The sequence below is a fragment of the Engystomops pustulosus genome, chromosome 2 (assembly GCF_040894005.1).
Source record: "Engystomops pustulosus chromosome 2, aEngPut4.maternal, whole genome shotgun sequence".
In the NCBI taxonomy this organism is placed as follows: Eukaryota; Metazoa; Chordata; class Amphibia; order Anura; family Leptodactylidae; genus Engystomops; species Engystomops pustulosus.
In genome coordinates, this window is record NC_092412.1 from 157,039,829 (window position 1) to 157,061,755 (window position 21,927).

The window sequence follows — 21,927 nt, forward strand, 5'->3', positions numbered from 1 at the left end:
TGCTGTCTACAGTTGGGAGTCTGTTCCTTCTGAAATAGATATACTGGTTTGGTTTTAATCCCGAATCATGTCATAAGGCCTCTCGTAGGTCATGCTTGATGTCAAGGGAGCTAAAAGAGGCATGGTTTTCCTTATCCCATCCTGGAAAACTTATTTGCTTATTTTCCCACATCACTGCTACATTAGAGTTATAAAACCCACAGTCAGCTCTGCTAAGGCTACATTGACACACATGTATGGGGGACGTATATACTGCCGACGAATATACGGCCGATGTACGTCCCCCATACACTTCTATGAGCTCACGGCACCTAACCGCTCCGTAGCTCGTAGAAAGATAGGACATGTCCTATCTCATTACGTGATACGGCGCCGTGCGCTGTATATTCCTGTGGAGAGGGCCGGGGGAGAGCAGCGCTCATTTCCGCAGCACCGATGTATGCCCGCCGTACTATGGTACGCCGGGCATACATCGTGTGCATGTAGTCTAATATAGTATATTTAAGAATCTTGTCTTTGTGGGAATCCTTTTTTACGCAAGAAAAAAGAAACCTTATCATGTTTATCTCTCCAATAGCTAAATTGTTAAAACAACACTACAGATGATAAAAATTTGCATTACTTTTACTTATCTATTTTGCTTATGCTAGACCTATTTCTAATCATAAAAAGTCGACTCTATGATTAAACCCTAATGATCCCAGTGCCATAGATATCAAAATCCAATGTGCCTCTCTTTGCATCAACATTTTATTATTTATTAATATCTCCTCCACTATTCATGGAGGGTGGGGGTACAACTTCAATTCCTGTAAAGGTTAAAATTTCAGGATTGCCCTTATGAAATTCTTAAACATGTATTAATCTAGGAACTTCATTTCCACTGGTTACAGATTTCATGTTCTCTAATCCTGACATTCATATTTCTGATTCTTTCCAATATAGAAATGTCTACATAGGCATATTAAGATATAGACCAAGTATTGTGTCTTACATCTTACAAAGTGTTTGAGGGAGATTTATCACTGAAAAAGTGTAAAAAGTTGCAAAAAAAATAGCAAAGGGTTTTTTTGGGTTTTTTTTTTTTGAGTCAAAAAATTCCAAGGGCCTTTTCCAGCCACTCAAATCTGCACTGCAAATCTAGATTTATGATTGGAGATTTTTTAAATTAATCGCAAAAAGTTGCATGGTCACTCCACACCCCTCCTTGCATATGTGCTGTTGCAATTATTTTACTAACCTTGCAATTATTTGTTAAAAATCTCAGAAAGATTTATTAAAGGGCCATCACCACTTTAATAAATCTGAAAAGCAGCGGAGCTTCAAAAGCAGACATAGAACAAAGAGAACATAAAACAAACAGGCAAAGAGCCTGCCTAATGATAAATCCCCCCTTTGATTCTATAGTCTTTGACTCTACAGTGTCAGCCTGATACAGAACAAGATAGAACATCCTAATTAGCAGGCCGTTGCAGCATTATCTCATCTATCTCAACCTGTTGCACTAAGCAGTTAAAGACCACCTTATCATGTTTTAATGATTCTGCATGAGAAGAAGATTGCCCCATCTAGCATACTGCTGCTGCCGGTACTATCATAGCCTAGCCGCAGCACAAACACCTAGGATAAGAAAAGCTCACATCCTAGATATTTAATCCCTTAGACACTGCCTCTGTCACCCATGAGCACACCATAGCTGCAAGTGCAGGGTGCTGATATTGTTGCATGCCAGCCCGGACTCAACTGAAGGATCCCAGGGTTGTCTTTACTAACTTTCTAATAAAATGCCTGTTAATAACTGACCGTAAAATGTCCTCCACTATATAGTGCAATATACAAGAAATCAAGTGATATCATGTCAGTGCCCCTTGAATAAAGTTTAATGCAAAAAAAAAAGTCTAAAAGCAAAAGTTAGATGCAAGACATTCAAAAGTCCCCTGCCCCTTAAAATATTAAAAAAAGGAAATATCGTGGCTGGCGGTACATGGAGTAAGACGTGCCTCACCTCGCTCCATGCACCCAGGCTAACTAACAGCACACAGCGCCAACACGATAGCCAGAATTGTCACCCACAACATCACTGGGGTGATATCCTAGAACCCAGGATGATGGGAAAATCCGAGAAGAAAGCAGCACCAGTTAAACTTCGCCTCGGCCTCAAGATGGCGCCGGAAGACGTAGAGATGCAGCAAGAGCAGCAGGATGTCTCCCCCAACCCATTGACATGCTCCTCTCCAGGATCTCAGAGCAATACAGGTATCGGGAATAGATACCAGACCCTCTCCTCCACAATGGGAGAAGATATAACAGTGAGTACTCCCCATATTAAGATATAGACCAAGTATTGTGTCTTACATCTTACAAAGTGTTTGAGGGAGATTTATCACTGAAAAAGTGTAAAAAGTTGCAAAAAAAATAGCAAAGGGTTTTTTTGGGTTTTTTTTTTTTGAGTCAAAAAATTCCAAGGGCCTTTTCCAGCCACTCAAATCTGCACTGCAAATCTAGATTTATGATTGGAGATTTTTTAAATTAATCGCAAAAAGTTGCATGGTCACTCCACACCCCTCCTTGCATATGTGCTGTTGCAATTATTTTACTAACCTTGCAATTATTTGTTAAAAATCTCAGAAAGATTTATTAAAGGGCCATCACCACTTTAATAAATCTGAAAAGCAGCGGAGCTTCAAAAGCAGACATAGAACAAAGAGAACATAAAACAAACAGGCAAAGAGCCTGCCTAATGATAAATCCCCCCTTTGATTCTATAGTCTTTGACTCTACAGTGTCAGCCTGATACAGAACAAGATAGAACATCCTAATTAGCAGGCCGTTGCAGCATTATCTCATCTATCTCAACCTGTTGCACTAAGCAGTTAAAGACCACCTTATCATGTTTTAATGATTCTGCATGAGAAGAAGATTGCCCCATCTAGCATACTGCTGCTGCCGGTACTATCATAGCCTAGCCGCAGCACAAACACCTAGGATAAGAAAAGCTCACATCCTAGATATTTAATCCCTTAGACACTGCCTCTGTCACCCATGAGCACACCATAGCTGCAAGTGCAGGGTGCTGATATTGTTGCATGCCAGCCCGGACTCAACTGAAGGATCCCAGGGTTGTCTTTACTAACTTTCTAATAAAATGCCTGTTAATAACTGACCGTAAAATGTCCTCCACTATATAGTGCAATATACAAGAAATCAAGTGATATCATGTCAGTGCCCCTTGAATAAAGTTTAATGCAAAAAAAAAAGTCTAAAAGCAAAAGTTAGATGCAAGACATTCAAAAGTCCCCTGCCCCTTAAAATATTAAAAAAAGGAAATATCGTGGCTGGCGGTACATGGAGTAAGACGTGCCTCACCTCGCTCCATGCACCCAGGCTAACTAACAGCACACAGCGCCAACACGATAGCCAGAATTGTCACCCACAACATCACTGGGGTGATATCCTAGAACCCAGGATGATGGGAAAATCCGAGAAGAAAGCAGCACCAGTTAAACTTCGCCTCGGCCTCAAGATGGCGCCGGAAGACGTAGAGATGCAGCAAGAGCAGCAGGATGTCTCCCCCAACCCATTGACATGCTCCTCTCCAGGATCTCAGAGCAATACAGGTATCGGGAATAGATACCAGACCCTCTCCTCCACAATGGGAGAAGATATAACAGTGAGTACTCCCCATTTTCACTTATCCAGTTATTAGATGTAACTAAGTATCTGAGCAGCTGCTCAAAACATTATTGGGAGACCTGAACTCTTCCATTCAAAAGGAGATTCATGGAGCACTACATGCGTTCCGTACTGAGTGTACGAGGTTAGGAGAAAGAACTGCACATGTTGAAACTAAGATGGCCGGAATTTACAGCAGCCCATTATGATCTAGTAGACGTTAACAACAACCTAGAGGAAGAAGTGCGGGAACTGCGTCTTAAGCTGACGGACATGGAACACCGTTCACGCAGAAATAATGTGCGGTTTAGGGGGATCCCCAAGTCAGTGAAGCCGGAGCAACTGGAAGAGTTTCTCACTGATTTTTTTTTGTTGCATTATTACCAGAGATACTCCTCACGCAGATCTACTAATAGATAGGGTGCATAGACTACCCAAAGCTAAAGCACTACCACCAACCTAGAGACGTTATAGCCCATCTCCATTTTTTCCATTTTAAAGACTGTGTGATGAGGGCGGCTAGATATATTGAAGGATTGCCTAAAAGATTTTGGGACTTGTCTCTCTTTACGAATCTCTCAGCCATCACACTGGAGCGTAGGAGAGACTTTCAAGATGCGGCAAAGATACTACAAGATAACAAAATACCTTACAAGTGGGGGTTTTCCTGTAAAATTAATCATCAATAAAGATGGCCAAAAAGTTACAGCTACATCTCCAGAGAATTTGTAACAGCTTTTAATGCAATGGGAGATTTTGCCGAAAGGAGAGACAAGAGGAAAAGCGACAACTCACCCAACGAAACACCTGGACAAGGAGTGGGAAAATAAAGAAAAGGACTGAGCAGCCATATGGGTATCTATGGAATGTGTTCTTTTTCAGGGTGCCTTACCTTGGCTATTGTTGGTTACATGAATGGCTCGGGTACCGTGCCATGTCAGGTATGAAAATGTTTGATACGGCATTCTTAACCCCAAATACATCCCTTGATGGAATGGGTACCACACATGTAATATACAGTATGGTTGTTATGTTAATGTTTTTTATTTTGAGTTCACTAAATAGGACAGCAGGTTTTAAGGGATATAACAAATTCAGGCTACCCATTAGCACTTATAACAATATCTGTGAGCTAAGCTTAATACACAGCATAAAGTGTAACAAACATAATGGGGATACAAGTTATGTCTATTAATGCCAAAGGGCTAAATAGTCCATTTAAGCGATCCCAAATATGGAAAGAGTCACACGCAGCCAAAACAGATATATTATGCGTTCAGGGAACGCATTTGAATCAGGAGGATATCTTTAGACTCCATCAAAAGCAGTACCCTTATATATTTTTTGCCCCAGCTATTAATAAGAAGGGAGGAGTGTGTATAGCTGTTAAGAACTCGGTGGCCTTCTCACTTCTTAAGGCTGAATTGGACCCTCAGGGTCGCTTCGTCATTTTGGTGTGTTCTATCAGTAATAAAGTACTCGAGTATAATCCTAGTTTTTCAGCACAAAAAATGTGCTTAAAACCCAAACTCGCCTTATACTCGGGTAAAAAAATATATCAAAACTCACTTTTACGGATTCCCCTGCTGCTGGCTATATACTGGAGCAGGGGGTTGGCTATACACTGGGGGATATGGGCTGGCAGGCTATATACTGAGGGGCAGGTGCTGGCTATATACTATGGGGCAGGGTCCGGCGGGCTAAATAATGGGGAGGCTGTGACCAATGCATTTCCCACTCTTGGTTTATACTTGAGTCAATAGGTTTTGCCAGGTTTTTGTGGTAAAATTAGGGGCCTCGGCTTATACTTGGGTTGGCTTACACTCGAGTATATACGGTATATATAGTAGTGACAATGCACTTTCGGGATGTCCAAGGGAATGGTAGGTCAGATTATAAATAAAATAGTCTGAGGTAATGGATGTGTAAATGGATTAATACTGATTATATTATAGTATTATGCTTCCCCATATATTTAACATCTTGTCAAAGTTAACACCATATTCTGTTACTTGTAAAACTAGAAAGGCAAATGGAATAATCCCATCAGCAGGAAGAGAAGTCTTTTCTACAGACATGTTATTAACCCCTTCCCGACATTTGACGTAATAGTACTGCATGTCGGGAGGTGTGTTCCCGCAAAATGCAGTACTATTACGTCAAACTTCTGGCCCCGGCTCCTGAGCGGAGCCGGGGCCAGAAGCTGCGGGTATCAGCTAAATATTATAGCAGACACCTGCCTCTAACACCCGCGATCTGAGAATTCTCTGTTAACCCCTGACCGCGGAGTGTTAGGGGCATTTAAAGTGAATAGGACCCCCCGCTGCGCTTACTGGGGGGGGGGTCCGCTGCTCCGATCGCAGCCCCGAGACTGCCGGTGCCCGGGGCTGCGCGATCCTCCTCCGGGAGCCGGGTCCTGCCTTCTGACAGGACCCGGCTGTAACACATTGAGCATGCACAGCATTACATTACATCTGTATTACATTACATCTGTATTACACAGTGTAAGGTGAAGAAGAGCTTGAACAAGCGATCAGTGGATCGCTTGTTCAAGCTAACCTGTAAAAGTAAATAAAAAAAAGTTAAAAACATTACATAAAAACATTTTTTAATAAAAAGAATTAAATAAAGTTAAAGTCCTCTAAACACAAATATTCCCTATACACATGCAATAAAGTGAAAAAAACACAAAATCGCCCAAAAAACCCACATATTTGGTATCGCGTCCGTAACAATCCGTACAATAACTCAGAAACATTATTGGACCCGCTTGTTGAACGCCGTAAAAATAAAACCCGAAAAACATGCCAAAAATTTACATTTTTCATAAAATCGCTACACAAAAGATGGTGATGCAAACATAAATGAGATTTCCTCTATATTAGTTTTTATCCAGTAAAATTATAAAAATAAATGAAAAGCTATATAAATGAGGTATCACTGTAATCGTAGTGATCTGTAGAATAAAGATAATTTAGTATTTTTAGTGTATGGTGTACGACCCCCAAAAAATACAAAAAGAAAGTAAACCAAAATTGACAATTTTCTTTTCACCCACACATTCAAGAGTTAATAAAATCTCATCAATGACCCACTAAAATGAAGTATTTGTAAAGTGCATCTCATGTCGCAAAAAATAAGCCCTTATATGTCCAAATTGCCAAAAAAATAAAGATTGTATAGCCAATAAAATGTGACAATGCATAATCTGCTCTGAATGGCGCAGATTCCCTTCGATGCCCTGGCGTGTGCCCATACAGCAGGTTACCACCACATATGGGGTATTATTATACACGGAACAGATTGGGTATTAAATTTTGTGGAGCGTTTTGGTATTTTATCCACTGAGAATTTGTACATTTTTTTAAAAACACATTCATTTAGCCAAAAAAATTTTACTTTCAAAATTGCAACCGATTTTGTTTTAACCCCTGTAAAACAATTAAAGGGTTAACAAACTTCATAAAATTTGTTTTACGTACGTTGAGGGGTGTAGTTTCTATAATGGGATAATTTATGGGGTTTTGCTTTAATTTAGGCCTCTCAAAGTGATTTGAAACCTGAGCAGGTCCCTCAATAGCAGGATTTTGCGTTTTTTATGAAAATGTGAAAAATCTCACCTAACGTTCAAAGCCCCATAACATCCTACAAAAATAAGAGTATGCATAAAACACCATGTCCACATAAAATAGACATTTGGTGTATGTTAGTTATTAAGTATTTTTGCGGTTATGACTATGTATGGAAAAAGTAGAACATTTTGAAGTTCGAAAATCAAGAATTTTTCCAAATTTTTACCAAATATCTCATTTTCTCATAAATAAATGCAAAACATACCACCAAAATTTTTCAACTAGCATGAAGTACAAAGTGTCACGAGAAAACTATTTTAAAATCACCTGGATATGTTAAAGCGTTCCGAAGTTATAACCACTTATAGTGACACAGGGCAGATTTGAAAAAATGGGCCGTGTCAGGAAGGTGAAAAGGGGCTTTGGTGTTAAGGGGTTAAAATGTCCATTGTTATATCAGTATATAAGCTAAAGTATTTTCACCAGAACATAACTGTGGATGTAATATTCTCTTCCAGGACAATGGGGCACATTTATTTACAAGGGCACTGGAGTTCACTTAAAGTGCATTGTCTGTCTATAATGCTGCGTGCGGCGATTCACTAAGATTGTGCGCAAGAAATTATATTGTGTCGCTACCCCGCAATGGTCCGACAGATTTCACCATCTTTTTTGTGGTGCATCTTTAACATTGGGCGTGCAACACAATTTCAAAGTTAAATACGGCGCTCAGTCGGACCATCTCACGGCATCCCCCTTAAATAGTTTCGCATGGAAGCCAGCGCAGCTGTGCCAGAAAATGGTCACTAACACAATCCCAGAACACACACACTTCTTAAATACCTGTGCAAGCCATTGTAGCCATGAAGAACGTGAGCAGTCCAACTAAAGTGTGTCGCACAGCGGAGCAAAGACCTTGGTAAATGTGCCCCATTATGTATTGATAACTTATTTATAAATTCACATCTTTACTATTTTTATTTACTACAGAGATTTCAGATTTGAAACCTTCAATGATTTGTGATAGTGATGGGATCACAGTCTCGCTCAGTAAGTGCCAACTAACGCAACTTGGCTACAACTACAGCAGCTTCCACATTATTGATGACTCCATTCTGTGCACATACACATATTCAGATGTTATCAACAATTTTCGAGTAGAAAGTATTAAATTAAGAACGACCATGGGTTGGTGTGGAAACATTGTTAGTAAGGTACGATTATTATATTGTTTGTATTTTCATAAATATTATATTTTTTCTCATTATTAATGATTTCTCTCATCAAGGACCTCTCTTTCAATTGAAGTCCAATTGACTACACCACCATTTTAGGAGAAGAACAATAGAAAGTTGATACAAAAGAAAAACCTTAGAATCGGTAGCAGCTAAAATAGACAGCATGTACAGAAGGCTACCTTGTACTTCCATTTTTTCTGTAATAAAAACTAAAGCATTATAGAAGGTCAGGGCTGTTTTTAGTCAATGTGTGGCCCTCGGCAATGCTCACAAGAATGAAAAATGGCCATGTGCCCTTGTTTACCAAAACAGCATGTGTCGGCACTTAATGCAATACTTGTTAATAGATCAATGCACTTGTCCGTTTTTTTAATGGACCGCGCCACTGTTCTTTTACAAGGTAGGACATATTCTAGTCTAAACCATATGTGTGTACAAAAAAGGCATTGGTTTGGTGAAAAAACGTATGACACTCAGAGGGCATTCAAGTTTCTTCTGTGAAATATGGATGGTTGCACTCTTGATACACTTTTGAAACTCATCCATTTTATAATGGAGAGTAAAATAAAAAACAGATGCCAGATGGATGCATCTTGTCCATTAAAAATGGGAAAAATAGGGCACATTTACTTACCCAGTCCTGTCGCGATCCCGCAGTGTGTTGTCCGACGAGGATTCGGGTCTGCCGCGATTCACTAACATTGTGCACCCAAGTTCCTGCATCCGTTACTTCTGCGCCGAGGTCCGCCGGAGTTCACCCTCTTCTTCCCGGTGCATGTGAGTGCTTGATCTTGCGACACATTTCCTTTTTTAAATTCCGCGGTTTGTCCTAATCCGTCAGGTTGTGTGACGGCCATGCCTACGATTTTTGTCGCATGTAAGCCGGCGACAATGCGCCACAATCCGATCGCATTCGCCAAAACCCGGGGCATTTCGGTGCAAAACGGAAATAATTGTGAAACCCGACAAAAGTGCGGCGTTAGGACCCTTAGTGAATGAGGCCCAATGATACAATAAAGCCATAAAAATTTATGTTAATGCAGAATTGGCTTGGTTGTGGGAATTAAACCTAAATCACTTTAAGGGGGAGTTTTTCCAACAAAGCAGTTAAATTTAGTCAGTTTAGAAGGTGGTGTGTGTTAAAAGTTGCAGTCCTTCACCCCTTAAGGACCAGGCCATTTTCATTTTTTATGGTCATGAATGTCTGATGAGGTAAAAGACAGGAGGCTTCACTTTAAATGTAAAGGAAGCAGTGCAAAACTTTTAATAGATGCTTATTTGTAAATTACCTTATTTGATCATTCCTACCATATGCTGCAATACTACAGTATTCCAGTGTATGGAGAATTTGCTAGGGATCTATAACGCCTCCGACTTTGATGGCAGCAGGTGAATGGTTAATACCCGGGGTCGGTGCCTTTAAAAATTAGGGACACCGACACAAAGATAATTTCCGCCACTCCCCTATTTGTAATATGGAAACAGCACTTCAATAACACTCCTTTCCTAATATGCCAGCTTTGCTGCAACAGTTCAGTTGTATGAAATGTGAATGGTTATATAATATCAGCTTAGATACAGTGAGGCAGATTTACTTACCTGGTCCTGTCACGATCACGCGGTGCGTTGTCTGACAAGGATTTGGGTCTGCCACGATTCACTAAGGTTGTGCGTCCAATTTCATGCATGTGTTGCTTCCGCGCTGAGATCCGCCGGAGTTCACCTTCTTCTTCCCGGTGCAGGTGAGTGCTTGATCTTGTGACACAATTTAGTTTTTAAATTCCACCGGTTGTCTGACGGCACGCCCCCGATTTCTGTCGCACGCAAGCCGGTGCCGATGCACCACAATCCGATCGTGTGCACCCAAAACCTGGGGCAATTCGGCGCAAAAATGAAATATTTGGGAAACCAGATGGATTCGCGGTCCGCGGACCCTTAGTAAATGAGCCCCAGTGACTTAATTCTATGGTAGAACATGTATAATATTGTACACATACAACCTATACACTTTGTAATACACCAGTATTATATCCAGAAATGTCTTCTCCGAATGTAGTGAAAACAGAGTAAAAGAAGAGATTGTAGCACTTTCGGGCAGTGCTGTGCCAAGATCGTGTTTTAACCACGAGACACCTAAAAACAAACGTCAAGATTGACAGTTTGCCTGCATGTAAATCCGTGATCAAAATGTGGTACAGTTGTCCAAATGGTATCAATGGAAATGTAACCTTATCCTGCAAAGAATGACACTTTGCCTAGCTCCACACTCCAAAGTATGAAAAAGTTATGGGTATCAGAATATAGCAATGCAAGAGTATTTTTAGGGTCATAGGTAGTGGACCCACTGAACTATCGCGAGCGCTGACAACTGGTAGCGGAGTCTAAGTTGCACCCGGTTTTCCTCAAAGCCCGCCGCAAAGCGGGTTGGATTTGCTGCGGCAGGATACCACCAGGCCGCTCCACAGATGCGACTTTGCTCGTTGTGGTGGCCATGGCAAGGTATAAAATCGGCAGGCAGAGACAGTTGTGGTCAGGCAGAAGGTCAGGACTGGTGGCACAGGATCGGAGTTGGAGACAGAATCAAGATCACAACAGGAAATCACTATAAACACATGAACAACAACTGGAAAGGTTTCTGCGAGGCACAAGGCACAAAGATCCGGAAGGGGACACAGGTCGGCTATTAATTAATCGTCGTCATGCTGGCCCTTTAAATCTTACAGAGCCGGTGCACGTGCGCCCTAGGGGGCAAGGACACGTGCGCTGGAACACGGGGACCACTGCTGGAGCGAGGGAAGGTGAGTGAGGCTGCGGCCAGGCTCCAGAGACACAGAACATGGGTCACAGGAGTACCCGTGACAGTTTTTTTGTAACCTTTTTTAAAGGTATTCAGACACAGAAAATATATAAAGTTGGTATGAACATGATTGTACTGACCCAAAGAATAAAGAAAGTGTGTTATCTGGACTGACTGGTGAAAGCTTTAAAAGCAAAGCCCATGAAAGAAATATCCCAACTAAATTTTTTTACCAATTCCACTTTATTCCAGCTTCCCAGTACATGGCAACATGGCACATAATAGTAGTTGTGATTTTACTAGAAAGCAAAATTTGGCCTGCAGTTACAGAGACCTTATACAGCTTTGTACATGGAATAATCAAAAAGATATGACTTGAGGGGAGTGAAAAAAGCCCTGCCATCTGACCTGATAGACTAAAGAATGGAGGATGTGCACCATTATATACATATTTTACTGTAAATTGTACAGCATAATATGTATATAACATATAGGTGATGTATATATGCAGTATCTGTAATGTGTATATGCTATATGTGTGTAAATATGCTGTACATTTGTATATGGCACTGTATGTATATGGGCTATTGGGCACATTTACTAAGGGCGGTGCGCCAGTTTTCTGGCGGACTTTGCACATTGTTTTAAGCGCAAACTCTGACCGAAATGTGTTGCACACCCTATGTTAACTGTGCACCAAAAAAAGTGGTGCACTCTGTTGGGGCAGTGCAGTGGGAGCCCGATTTATGAAGAACGTGCGCCAGAAATCCTGAATCTGGCCCCCTGTACTATACATAGAAAAACTGCACACATTACAGCTTGCACTGTTTTTAGTAAATGTGTGCATGAGTTAATAAATGTGTGATTGTAACTCGCATGTGTGAGTATACAAATATGTATATTTTTTAAGTGGAAAGGGAGGCCCCATTCAGAAGCCTGCTATGGGGCCCTGCCTCTCCCAGTTACGTTCCTAATTCTAAATAAATCTAACTAGAGATGAGCGAGCACTAAAATGCTCGGGTGCTCGTTATTTGAGACAAACTTTTCCTGATGCTCGAGTGCTCGTCTCGAATAACGAGCCCCATTGAAGTCAATGGGAGACCCGAGCATTTTTCAAAGGGACCATGGTTCGGGAATAAAATGTGTTATTTAATTGAAATAGAACGTCTTCTGATAAGTTAGCAGATGTATGCAAACATCTGCAATCTATTCTTCACTGTTCCGCGCGTATATTATCTCCCGACAAGAACAGTGAAGAATAAAATAAAAACAGTGAACACAGTGAACACAGGATCATTTAAGTGAAAAACACAGTGAAGAATAGATTGCAGATGTTCTGCACATCTGCTTACTTGTCGTGAGATACGCTGTCCCGGGATCCGCTCCTCTGCTTCCACTGAAGTCTCCCCGATGCCGTCTTATAGATGTTTATGTACTGGATGAAAAGCGAGACCAGAAGGTAGATGAAGAAGAGGAACTTGAAAAGAAGACTCCCGTCCAGCGGCAGGTCAGGGATGCGGCAGTGACGCACCGGCTCGGGGGTGATCAGGGCGGTTATCGGAGGGGCGGAGAGGCCAACAGCTCTGCCATTCCTGTTTCTTAACCCTGTGCCATTGCCACACGTCCCGCCAATCAGAGTCTACAGTGAGGGCAAATCGGATCGGCTCAGTTGCTGCCGGCTTGGACCCCTTCTTCCGCCGGGCATGACAAGGTACCGGTACACATCCAACAGTCAGCGCCAGTCCGACACATACAACACAGCGAGCAGGAAGATTCAGCTGCATGCAGCGGCTCAGTCATTAGTGGCGGCGGGTGCGGGGCTGTCTGCCGCATGTCGAGCCCATGCAGGGTGCACGTCTTGGGGGAGGGTTGCAGGGGAGCTGGACACCCCTCTTCCTGCAGCCTCGGTCTCCCCAGATTTCTGCTTCCCTTTACTCTCCGCAGCTGCCCAGGAGCTATATATTGTTCTTCACATTTTGTTTGCACCGTTCCACGCCCTTCCGACAAGTAAGCAGATGTGCCGAACATCTGTAATCTATTCTTCACTGTGTTCTTCACTGTGTTTTTCACTTAAATTATCCTGTGTTCACTGTTTTTATTCTATTCTTCATTGTTCTTCACTGTGTTTTATTAATTAAATGCTCGATCTCGAGCAGGGGAAATACTCGTCCGAGCAACGAGCCGTTTCGAGTACCTTAATACTCGAACGAGCATCAAGCTCGGACGAGTATACTCGCTCATCTCTAAATCTAATCATCAAACAAAAATGACATAATAGTTTTAATGGAGGAAACAATTGCAAAATCACTAAAATATAGCCATAAATCAAAAAGACAAATAGAAAAAGCTAGGGCTAATAGCAGGGCCGTCGTGTTTGAATCTAGCTAGTTTTATATTTGATTTATGTCTATGTATTACAGGCAGTCCCCTAGTACAAGATAGGTTCTGTAGGTTTGTTCTTAAGTTTAATTTGTATGCAAGTCAGAACTGTATATTTTATCATTGTAAGTCCAGACAAATTTTTTTGGGTCTCTGTGACAATTGTATTTTAAAAATGTTGGATTGTCATAAGAACCAGGATTAACAATAAAACTTAATTGCAGATACCTTTAGTATGTTTATTGTAATCTAGGGCTAAAGTACAGTTAATTACCAATTACCAGAGGTCTGTCTGTAACTAGGGGTCGTCTGTAAGTCAAGTGTTCTTAAGTAGGGGACCGCCTGTATAGCGAGATTGTACAGTGATTATGAAATTGTTTATTAATTTAATTTTGGTTTTGCCTATTGAGTTGTTGGTCCTCTGATCTTCCTCTACTTTAGCAATTCCCTTTGATTACCCATAGATACCAAGGGACTTCTAAATCCTGCACCCATCTATCTTGATCCTATAGTCTGACAGTGAGCACTACCCATCCAATTTTCACATTATTATTGCGTTTTAGCAAATGCAATGGAAACGCAGTGTTACCTCAGCATGTGATCCTGGTTGGAACCTTTGAAATGCATTTAAAATGCATCAAAAACCACAAGTGTGAATGCGGCCTAAGGGTGGAGACATGTCTGGCAGTGTCATAAATCTCAGTGTACAAGTAAGGCCTCATTCAGATGGCTGTGTGCTGAAACAGCTGCTATCCAGTCTCTATCTCTTGTGGTGCAGCTGGCAGGCCCAGGCATAGTGTGGTGGGACTTGGTGTGCCCTATGGGGGCCATGACCAGGACACCGTTTTTGAGGGTAGTTCACAGCCTCTGCAAATGGTCGTTTGCATAAGGCCTTGGGTTGAAGGATTAGTGTTCAAATTATGAGACATAAATGGAGAGTAGAGTGTTTTTACAGCAGCATATGGGTGCTCTCACCACTGTGACTACAACCTCTGTAGTTACCCCACTGGCTCTATAATATCATTACATACTAGAGAATTAGAAGGGACTACGGTGTATGATATTTATTGAAACCATGACCCCATACAATACCAGGTGGGCCTTCAGGATTTTGGATGTTTGACATGGTGTTTTTTTTCCATATAAGCTTAAAATGGTAACTTTAATCTGTGTTCTATAAAATAAAGGCATATATGTCATATTATATTCTCTTACACAGGTTAATTCATCAAAAATCTTTATCACCAATACTCTCTACATTGATCCGAATATGGGACCACTCATTACTAGAAATCCATTTGTTTATAACTTTACATGTGAATACAATCTGACAATGCAAACCAGCTTAAACTTTTCACCCTACCCTGTCCTAAGGTAAGAAGCTTATACAAAGCACACTGAAATAAATGTTCTTCCTTTATGTATAGTATTGGTGGTAATGCATTTGATAAATCGGCCACATCACGTTTGTTGGCATTGACCTGAAAAATCCATGTACGTATGACAATTTCTAAGTGTACCATGTCCCAAATTTATAAACAAAGTATGCCAAAAAGAAGAGTAAGTTATGACTTTCTAGACACTTTTGTCTGTGCACTAGATGTGCACTAGAAAGGGCATGGCTTCAAAATAGTGGAGTGTTAGACAGATGTAGCAATGAGAAAAGCACAAATTTGTAGCACAAAACTGGCATAGGCAAACTAAGAGGTGGTTCAAAGATGATTTTAAACTATGCTACATTTATCATCAAGCATGAGACACTTTGATAAATCTCTTGCAGTCTAACTGTGCAATGTCTTATCTTACACATTTAATAAGTCTCCCTCGATAATGGAGCCTGGAGCCCCTCAGGTTCATTTGAATAATTTTTGCATAGTTTTTTTTTTGTAAAAACATGGGAATAAAAAGCTAAGAGAAGAGCAGATTCTGCCAGTGGGAGCACATGCCAGCACAAAAGTGTGTGTGTGTTTTACAATCCTTCATCCTGGTAGTAAATATCCTTGAAATTGAATAAAGTCAATACACATATAAGATGTTACAAGAAAAGCATAGATGCTCATAATAAGGATAGTCAGACCACACATATTGGCGGGCATTCATCAATTGTGGCGCAGGGTTGTTGTTTTTTTTTAGAGCACAATTTGTGTGGTAAATTAGACTGGGATTTTAGATTGTGGCACAAGGGCTTAATGAATTGGTGCACAACCATAAAGTATCTGAACTGACTCCACATTCATGAAGGTGAAATGGAACTTGGCAGACCAAGTTTTAGCTTGTCTATTTGTGCAACAAAAATTGCACCCAAAAAAGTGTTGGGAACCTAGAAGCGCAAGAAAAGTGACTAGATTGAGATGAGCAACTAAAAAAAGTTGTGAGCTATATTGTGATGCTTCATAAATATGGCGTACAGCAAGTACAAAATAAAATCCGCAAAAAAACTGGCCGCAATTGTGTCCAATTGTGCACTGTAAGAGCAGTTAAACTCTGGAACTACGGAACTCTCTGCCACAGAATGTTCTGATGGTTGAGATGGTGCTGGATGCCTTTCTAGAAAGCATAAATGTCACGTGGGAACTAATTATTTGATAGAACGCTGATGCATGCATTCATTTTTACTGCCATGTTTGGACACATATTTTAAATATTGGCAAATAAGCATCAACCTTGGTTGGACCCGATAAATTATTTTTTTGTACCACAAACCCTCTTTAATATCTATCAACCATATTCTTTTCTTTTGACTAGATCAACTTAGATTCTGAACCATCTGGTCATATTGTAAGATTATTTGTTTGGAAACTACCGTACTTATCTCTTTCTCCATAGCTAAATGTGAAAGTACATGGAAGAAATAAAGCTGATGGCTTAAAAGATGTGGAAATTGTAGGCTAAAAGCTATCTTTACTAATAAAATGATGTTCCCAATATACAGTTCATGAAACTTGGCTACAGTATATAAAGAACATTTTCTTCTTTTATTTTACAGCTCAGTTATTTTACCCTCACAAGGTGAAAGTGGATCATACACTATCACTCTTGCTGCTTATTCAGAGGCAACATTCACAGTTCCAATACAAGTTGGTGAAAAACTAAAATTTGGATCAAATGTTTATTTGGGATTGTTTTCTCCCGATATGGATGGAAATTTATTTGCATTAAAAGTGGAGAAGTGCTTTGCATCACCCACCAGTAACCCAAATGACCTTTATAATGTTGTGTTTGTAAGCGGAGGGTAAGTCAAGTTGTTTGTGCGCATCATAGGTAACGATGATGATAATGTCATGGCACATTATCCATAAATGTGTGCATAATAATATGGCCCTGGGCTATTGAACATGACATGAACTATATATATATTATATATATATATATATATATATATATACACACATGCAAAAATGATAAAAATCATTACATTGATTATGAACAATGTAATTTGATCTGTATTAACAGCAACTCCACAAATGGCAATATCCTGACTACAGTCATAGAAAATGGAAATTCTACTGAGGCCAGAATCCAAACCAATGCATTTTTCATTCAAGGATACACAAAAGTGTATATATTTTGTGATGCGAGGCTGTGCAACAAAACAAGTGAAGTTAAAGTGGTAAGTATGAGGGCTACTAATTATAGCACAAAACTCTCATAACCAGGGGGGGCAATTTTAATCATATATATATATATATATATATATATATATATATATATATATATACACAGTGTGTGTGTATGTATATACACTCACCGGCCACTTTATTAGGTACACCATGCTAGTAATGGGTTGGACCCCCTTTTGCCTTCAGAACTGCCTCAATTCTTCGTGGCATAGATTCTACAAGGTGCTGGAAGCATTCCTCAGAGATTTTGGTCCATATTGACATGATGGCATCACACAGTTGCCGCAGATTTGTCGGCTGCACATCCATGATGCGAATCTCCCGTTCCACCACATCCCAAAGATGCTCTATTGGATTGAGATCTGGTGACTGTGGAGGCCATTTGAGTACAGTGAACTCATTGTCATGTTCAAGAAACCAGTCTGAGATTATTCCAGCTTTATGACATGGCGCATTATCCTGCTGAAAGTAGCCATCAGATGTTGGGTACATTGTGGTCATAAAAGGATGGACATGGTCAGCAACAATAATCAGGTAGGCTGTGGCATTGCAACGATGCTCAATTGGTACCAAGGGGCCCAAAGAGTGCCAAGAAAATATTCCCCACACCATGACACCACCACCAGCCTGAACTGTTGATACAAGGCAGGATGGATCTATGCTTTCATGTTGTTGATGCCAAATTCTGACCCTACCATCCGAATGTCGCAGCAGAAATCGAGACTCATCAGACCAGGCAACGTTTTTCCAATCTTCTACTGTCCAATTTCGATGAGCTTGTGCAAATCTTAGCCTCAGTTTCCTGTTCTTAGCTGAAAGGAGTGGCACCCAGTGTGGTCTTCTGCTGCTGTAGCCCATCTGCCTCAAAGTTCGAAGTACTGTGCGTTCAGAGATGCTCTTCTGCCTACCTTGGTTGTAACGGGTGGCGATTTGAGTCACTGTTGCCTTTCTATCAGCTCGAACCAGTCTGCCCATTCTCCTCTGACCTCTGGCATCAACAAGGCATTTCCGCCCACAGAACTGCCGCTCCCTGGATGTTTTTTCTTTTTCGGACCATTCTCTGTAAACCCTAGAGATGGTTGTGCGTGAAAATCCCAGTAGATCAGCAGTTTCTGAAATACTCAGACCAGCCCTTCTGGCACCAACAACCATGCCACGTTCAAAGGCACTCAAATCACCTTTCTTCCCCATACTGATGCTCGGTTTGAACTGCAGGAGATTGTCTTGATCGTGTCTACATGCCTAAATGCACCGAGTTGCCGCCATGTGATTGGCTGATTAGAAATGAAGTGTTAACGAGCAGTTGGACAGGTGTACCTAATAAAGTGACCGGTGAGTGTATATCACATCAGTTGGAGCATAATCAATGAGATGGATTTGGAGGGTTCATAGCTGTTGCTTCATCTAGCTTTCATTTATATTCCGCATACATGCCAACTCTATACAAGTATCTGCATAAATAAAACAAAATGCATGTCCACCTGAGCTCTAGCTAAGGCCTTATGTGCATTTGTATGCATTGTGCGGCGCATATACCCCAGCATGGACGTGCCCAATAGAAGGCAATGGGACCCTGATTTAGCCACATGTACCTAAAACTGTAGCTTCCCTTTCTGGTTTAAGGATAACAGTAGCAAGTTACCTTTTGTTAGTTCAGCATCTCACTGTCTGAGAGAACCTTATATAGAGCAGCTACAGATAATATAGGCCCTGTCACAGCTACATTCACTCATGAGCTGTTGGTCTGTACTTATGCAGCCCAATTCTAAGAAGTATAGGTGAAGTCACTGCCTTACACATTCTCGTCCTATGCTCAGATCGGTGGGTCTACCTTGTTGAGTACCTGGTCGATGTTCTACATAAAACTTGCCTTGTAACGCCGAAAAGCACCAAGTAACTCTTGCATTTTACCCTTTAATTTGGACCATCCAATTTTAAGGGGGTGTGAGACAAGACCCCAGTAGATACAATACATTAAAGACTCTTTCTCACTCACTTACTTAAAAGCACTCACTTTCCTTATGATAGCATAATTACTTTATGTAGATGTCAGATTCTTGCTGAGGTACAGGTGTTCTTCCCCATTAAACTCTTCCCCAACATTAGAAGCATCTGTCTGTAGTATAAAATCTTTTATAAAGTCTGTATGTTGGTGACAGAAGTCTGTATGGTGGACCAAGCAGATTCATAGCAATACCCCATGGCCATGGAGTGCTAATTTGACTCACTGGGCCAAGACTAGAAAAACTTGTCTACCACTCTATAGATGCCCACCAGAAAATGTTTCTCTATATGTTCTCTTTAGTTTATTCAACCCCTGGATGTCCCAACTAACAGATGAGTTCCAGTACTCAGTTCTAGACATAATACTGGGGTACAACACACTGTTCTATTATGTCACCCTGTATGTACTGCAAAGTGAGGATACATTATTAATCACTTTTCCAGACATTAGCTGTATTTGGATCCTTCACTTGTTTTGTACTAAAGTTTTCACTAGAAACTTGTAACTGAGAAGGACCTTCTGGCTCCAATGATGCTTTTTGTATTTTCCCCAAAATCCCAGAGGAAAATCATGACCAATCACAGCACTTTAATAGTTAGAAGTTTTTAGCCACACCCAATAATAATAGTTTTCACTATTAGTGCAGTAGTTCTAACACCATGGATATAAATCACACCCAATTGGTGGATCTGGAGTCCGTCAGGGTCCACAAGACTGACATGTACTGTTTTAAAATCACAAGACTCAATTAAGAAGAATCTAGAAATGACCTATAGTTGTAAACCACTCCACTATGGATAGCCGGTCATCCACAGTGTTTGGGTCAGAGAACGCAACACAATGCTATATCTTCACAGGCAGGGTACTGACAACACAGATAACAAATTCCAAAACTTTGGCCTCAGCAAGATCTTCTGGTGCCAACAAACTGAGCTGGAAGAGAGTATATATCTGCAATCTGGCTGGATTAAACTACTTAGCCGACACCTGGGACCGGAGTCTAAGTGGCACCTGGTCTTCACCAGAGCCCGCCGCAAAGCGGGATGGACTTGCTGTAGAGGAGTAACACCAGGTCATTCCACAGGTGCGACTAGGTAGTAATGCAGGAGACAGTCTGTAGCCGGGGTGACAGCAGGGGAGCTTTCTCTTCAGGGGATGGCTTGAAGATCCGGCAAGGGTCACAGGAAGGGGCAGGAATTTATTACAGGCCAGCGCCAATTATCGGCCGCAGGAGCAGCGGAGGCTGTCGCTGGAGCCAGGGAATGTGAGAAGCGATGGGCTCCAGGGGCACATGGAGGAACACGGGTGTGCCCGCAATCCAAGACAGGGATTGTGGGAGCACCCGTGACAAGGGATGGTGTGGCGGAGATGAACAATGAATGAGGAGACCGAGACCTGAGATTCTACCTCGTTGAATCTTTTATTGTTCTATTTCAGCCCATCTGTTCTATGATACAAGTGACCACAAGTGTTTCAACCACTCTTAGATAACAGCTAGTCATTACTTTGAAGGATATTGTGGGGCTTTTGCAGTCCCATATAGATTTGGCCATTTGTCCATGGTATGTGTTCAGTATACTCTTAGAGATACTTAGTGGAAGTTGACCCAGTTTCTGCCTGGATTAAGTTGTTGGATACATGGTAATACAGAGGAAATCATGGATAATTCAATTACAGCAAGGTTTTTAGGATTTTTGGGTTCTGCTGGTGTTCATAATTTTAACCTTATGGCAATTCCATTATTTTAGTTGTTGAGCTCCTCTAATGGAGAACAATAGAATGAGGCCCAGTTCATATCTCCGTTATTGCATCAGTTATTGTAGGCCAAAACTAAGTAATTACAAAGAGAAAAAAAATGGAAATGTTTTGAAGATCTACACAACACTCTAAGTGGGCTAAATAGGTTTCAGCAATCCATCTCACTAATATAACAAAGATACCTGGCACTCCTTATTGATGCAAAATAAAGAATACAGCATATAGAAATCCAAAACCTGTTAACAGTGCAACATTTCATCAGACACTAGCATGACAATTCATTAACAAACAGGATAAGAATAATATACATACATAGAAGGAGGATGTAGATATGTTGTCATAAATGACATTGATACATTTGCCTAGGTCTGTTAAAATCACAAATAGAATGGATGATGTGGATAGTGTAAGACCTGTGAGGAAAGAACAGGAAAATGTTAACATTTTATAAAGATAATGGGGCTCATTTAGGAAGGGTCCGTCGGAAGCACTTTCGTCGGGTTTCCCGCTGATTTTCCGGCGAATTGCCCTGGAATTTTGGTGCACGCGATTGGATTGTGGCGTGTGGGCGTTTGCTTGCACGCGACAGAAATTGGGGGCGGACCGTCAGATAACCGGACGGATTCGGAAAAAACGCAGAATTTAAAAACGCAATTGTGTCGCAAGATCAAGCACTCACATGCACCGAGAAGAAGCAGGTGAACTCCAGCGGACCTCGGCGGGGAAGCGACGGATGCAGGAACTGGGGTGCTCGATCTTCAGGAATCACGCCGGACCCAAATCCTCGTCGGACAACAGCCACGGGTTCGCGACAGGACCGGGTAAGTAAATCTGCCCCAATATCTTTTAAGATAATACAATGTAACGTTACCACATGAAATGCTAT

The 21,927-nt window shown here is 41.2% G+C and overlaps 1 protein-coding gene across 2 annotated transcripts in view; it reads left to right on the top strand.

The window, feature by feature from the left end:
- The window catches only part of LOC140118779 (pancreatic secretory granule membrane major glycoprotein GP2-like), a 44,197-nt gene that overhangs the window by 17,244 nt on the left and 5,026 nt on the right, over positions 1 to 21,927 (top strand). For both annotated transcript variants that reach the window (XM_072137095.1, XM_072137096.1), the window contains exons 5-8: positions 8,235 to 8,458; positions 14,878 to 15,032; positions 16,645 to 16,890; positions 17,112 to 17,268. In XM_072137095.1, the coding sequence (XP_071993196.1) occupies positions 8,235 to 8,458; positions 14,878 to 15,032; positions 16,645 to 16,890; positions 17,112 to 17,268 (782 nt within the window). The remainder of the gene's footprint in view (positions 1 to 8,234; positions 8,459 to 14,877; positions 15,033 to 16,644; positions 16,891 to 17,111; positions 17,269 to 21,927) is intronic.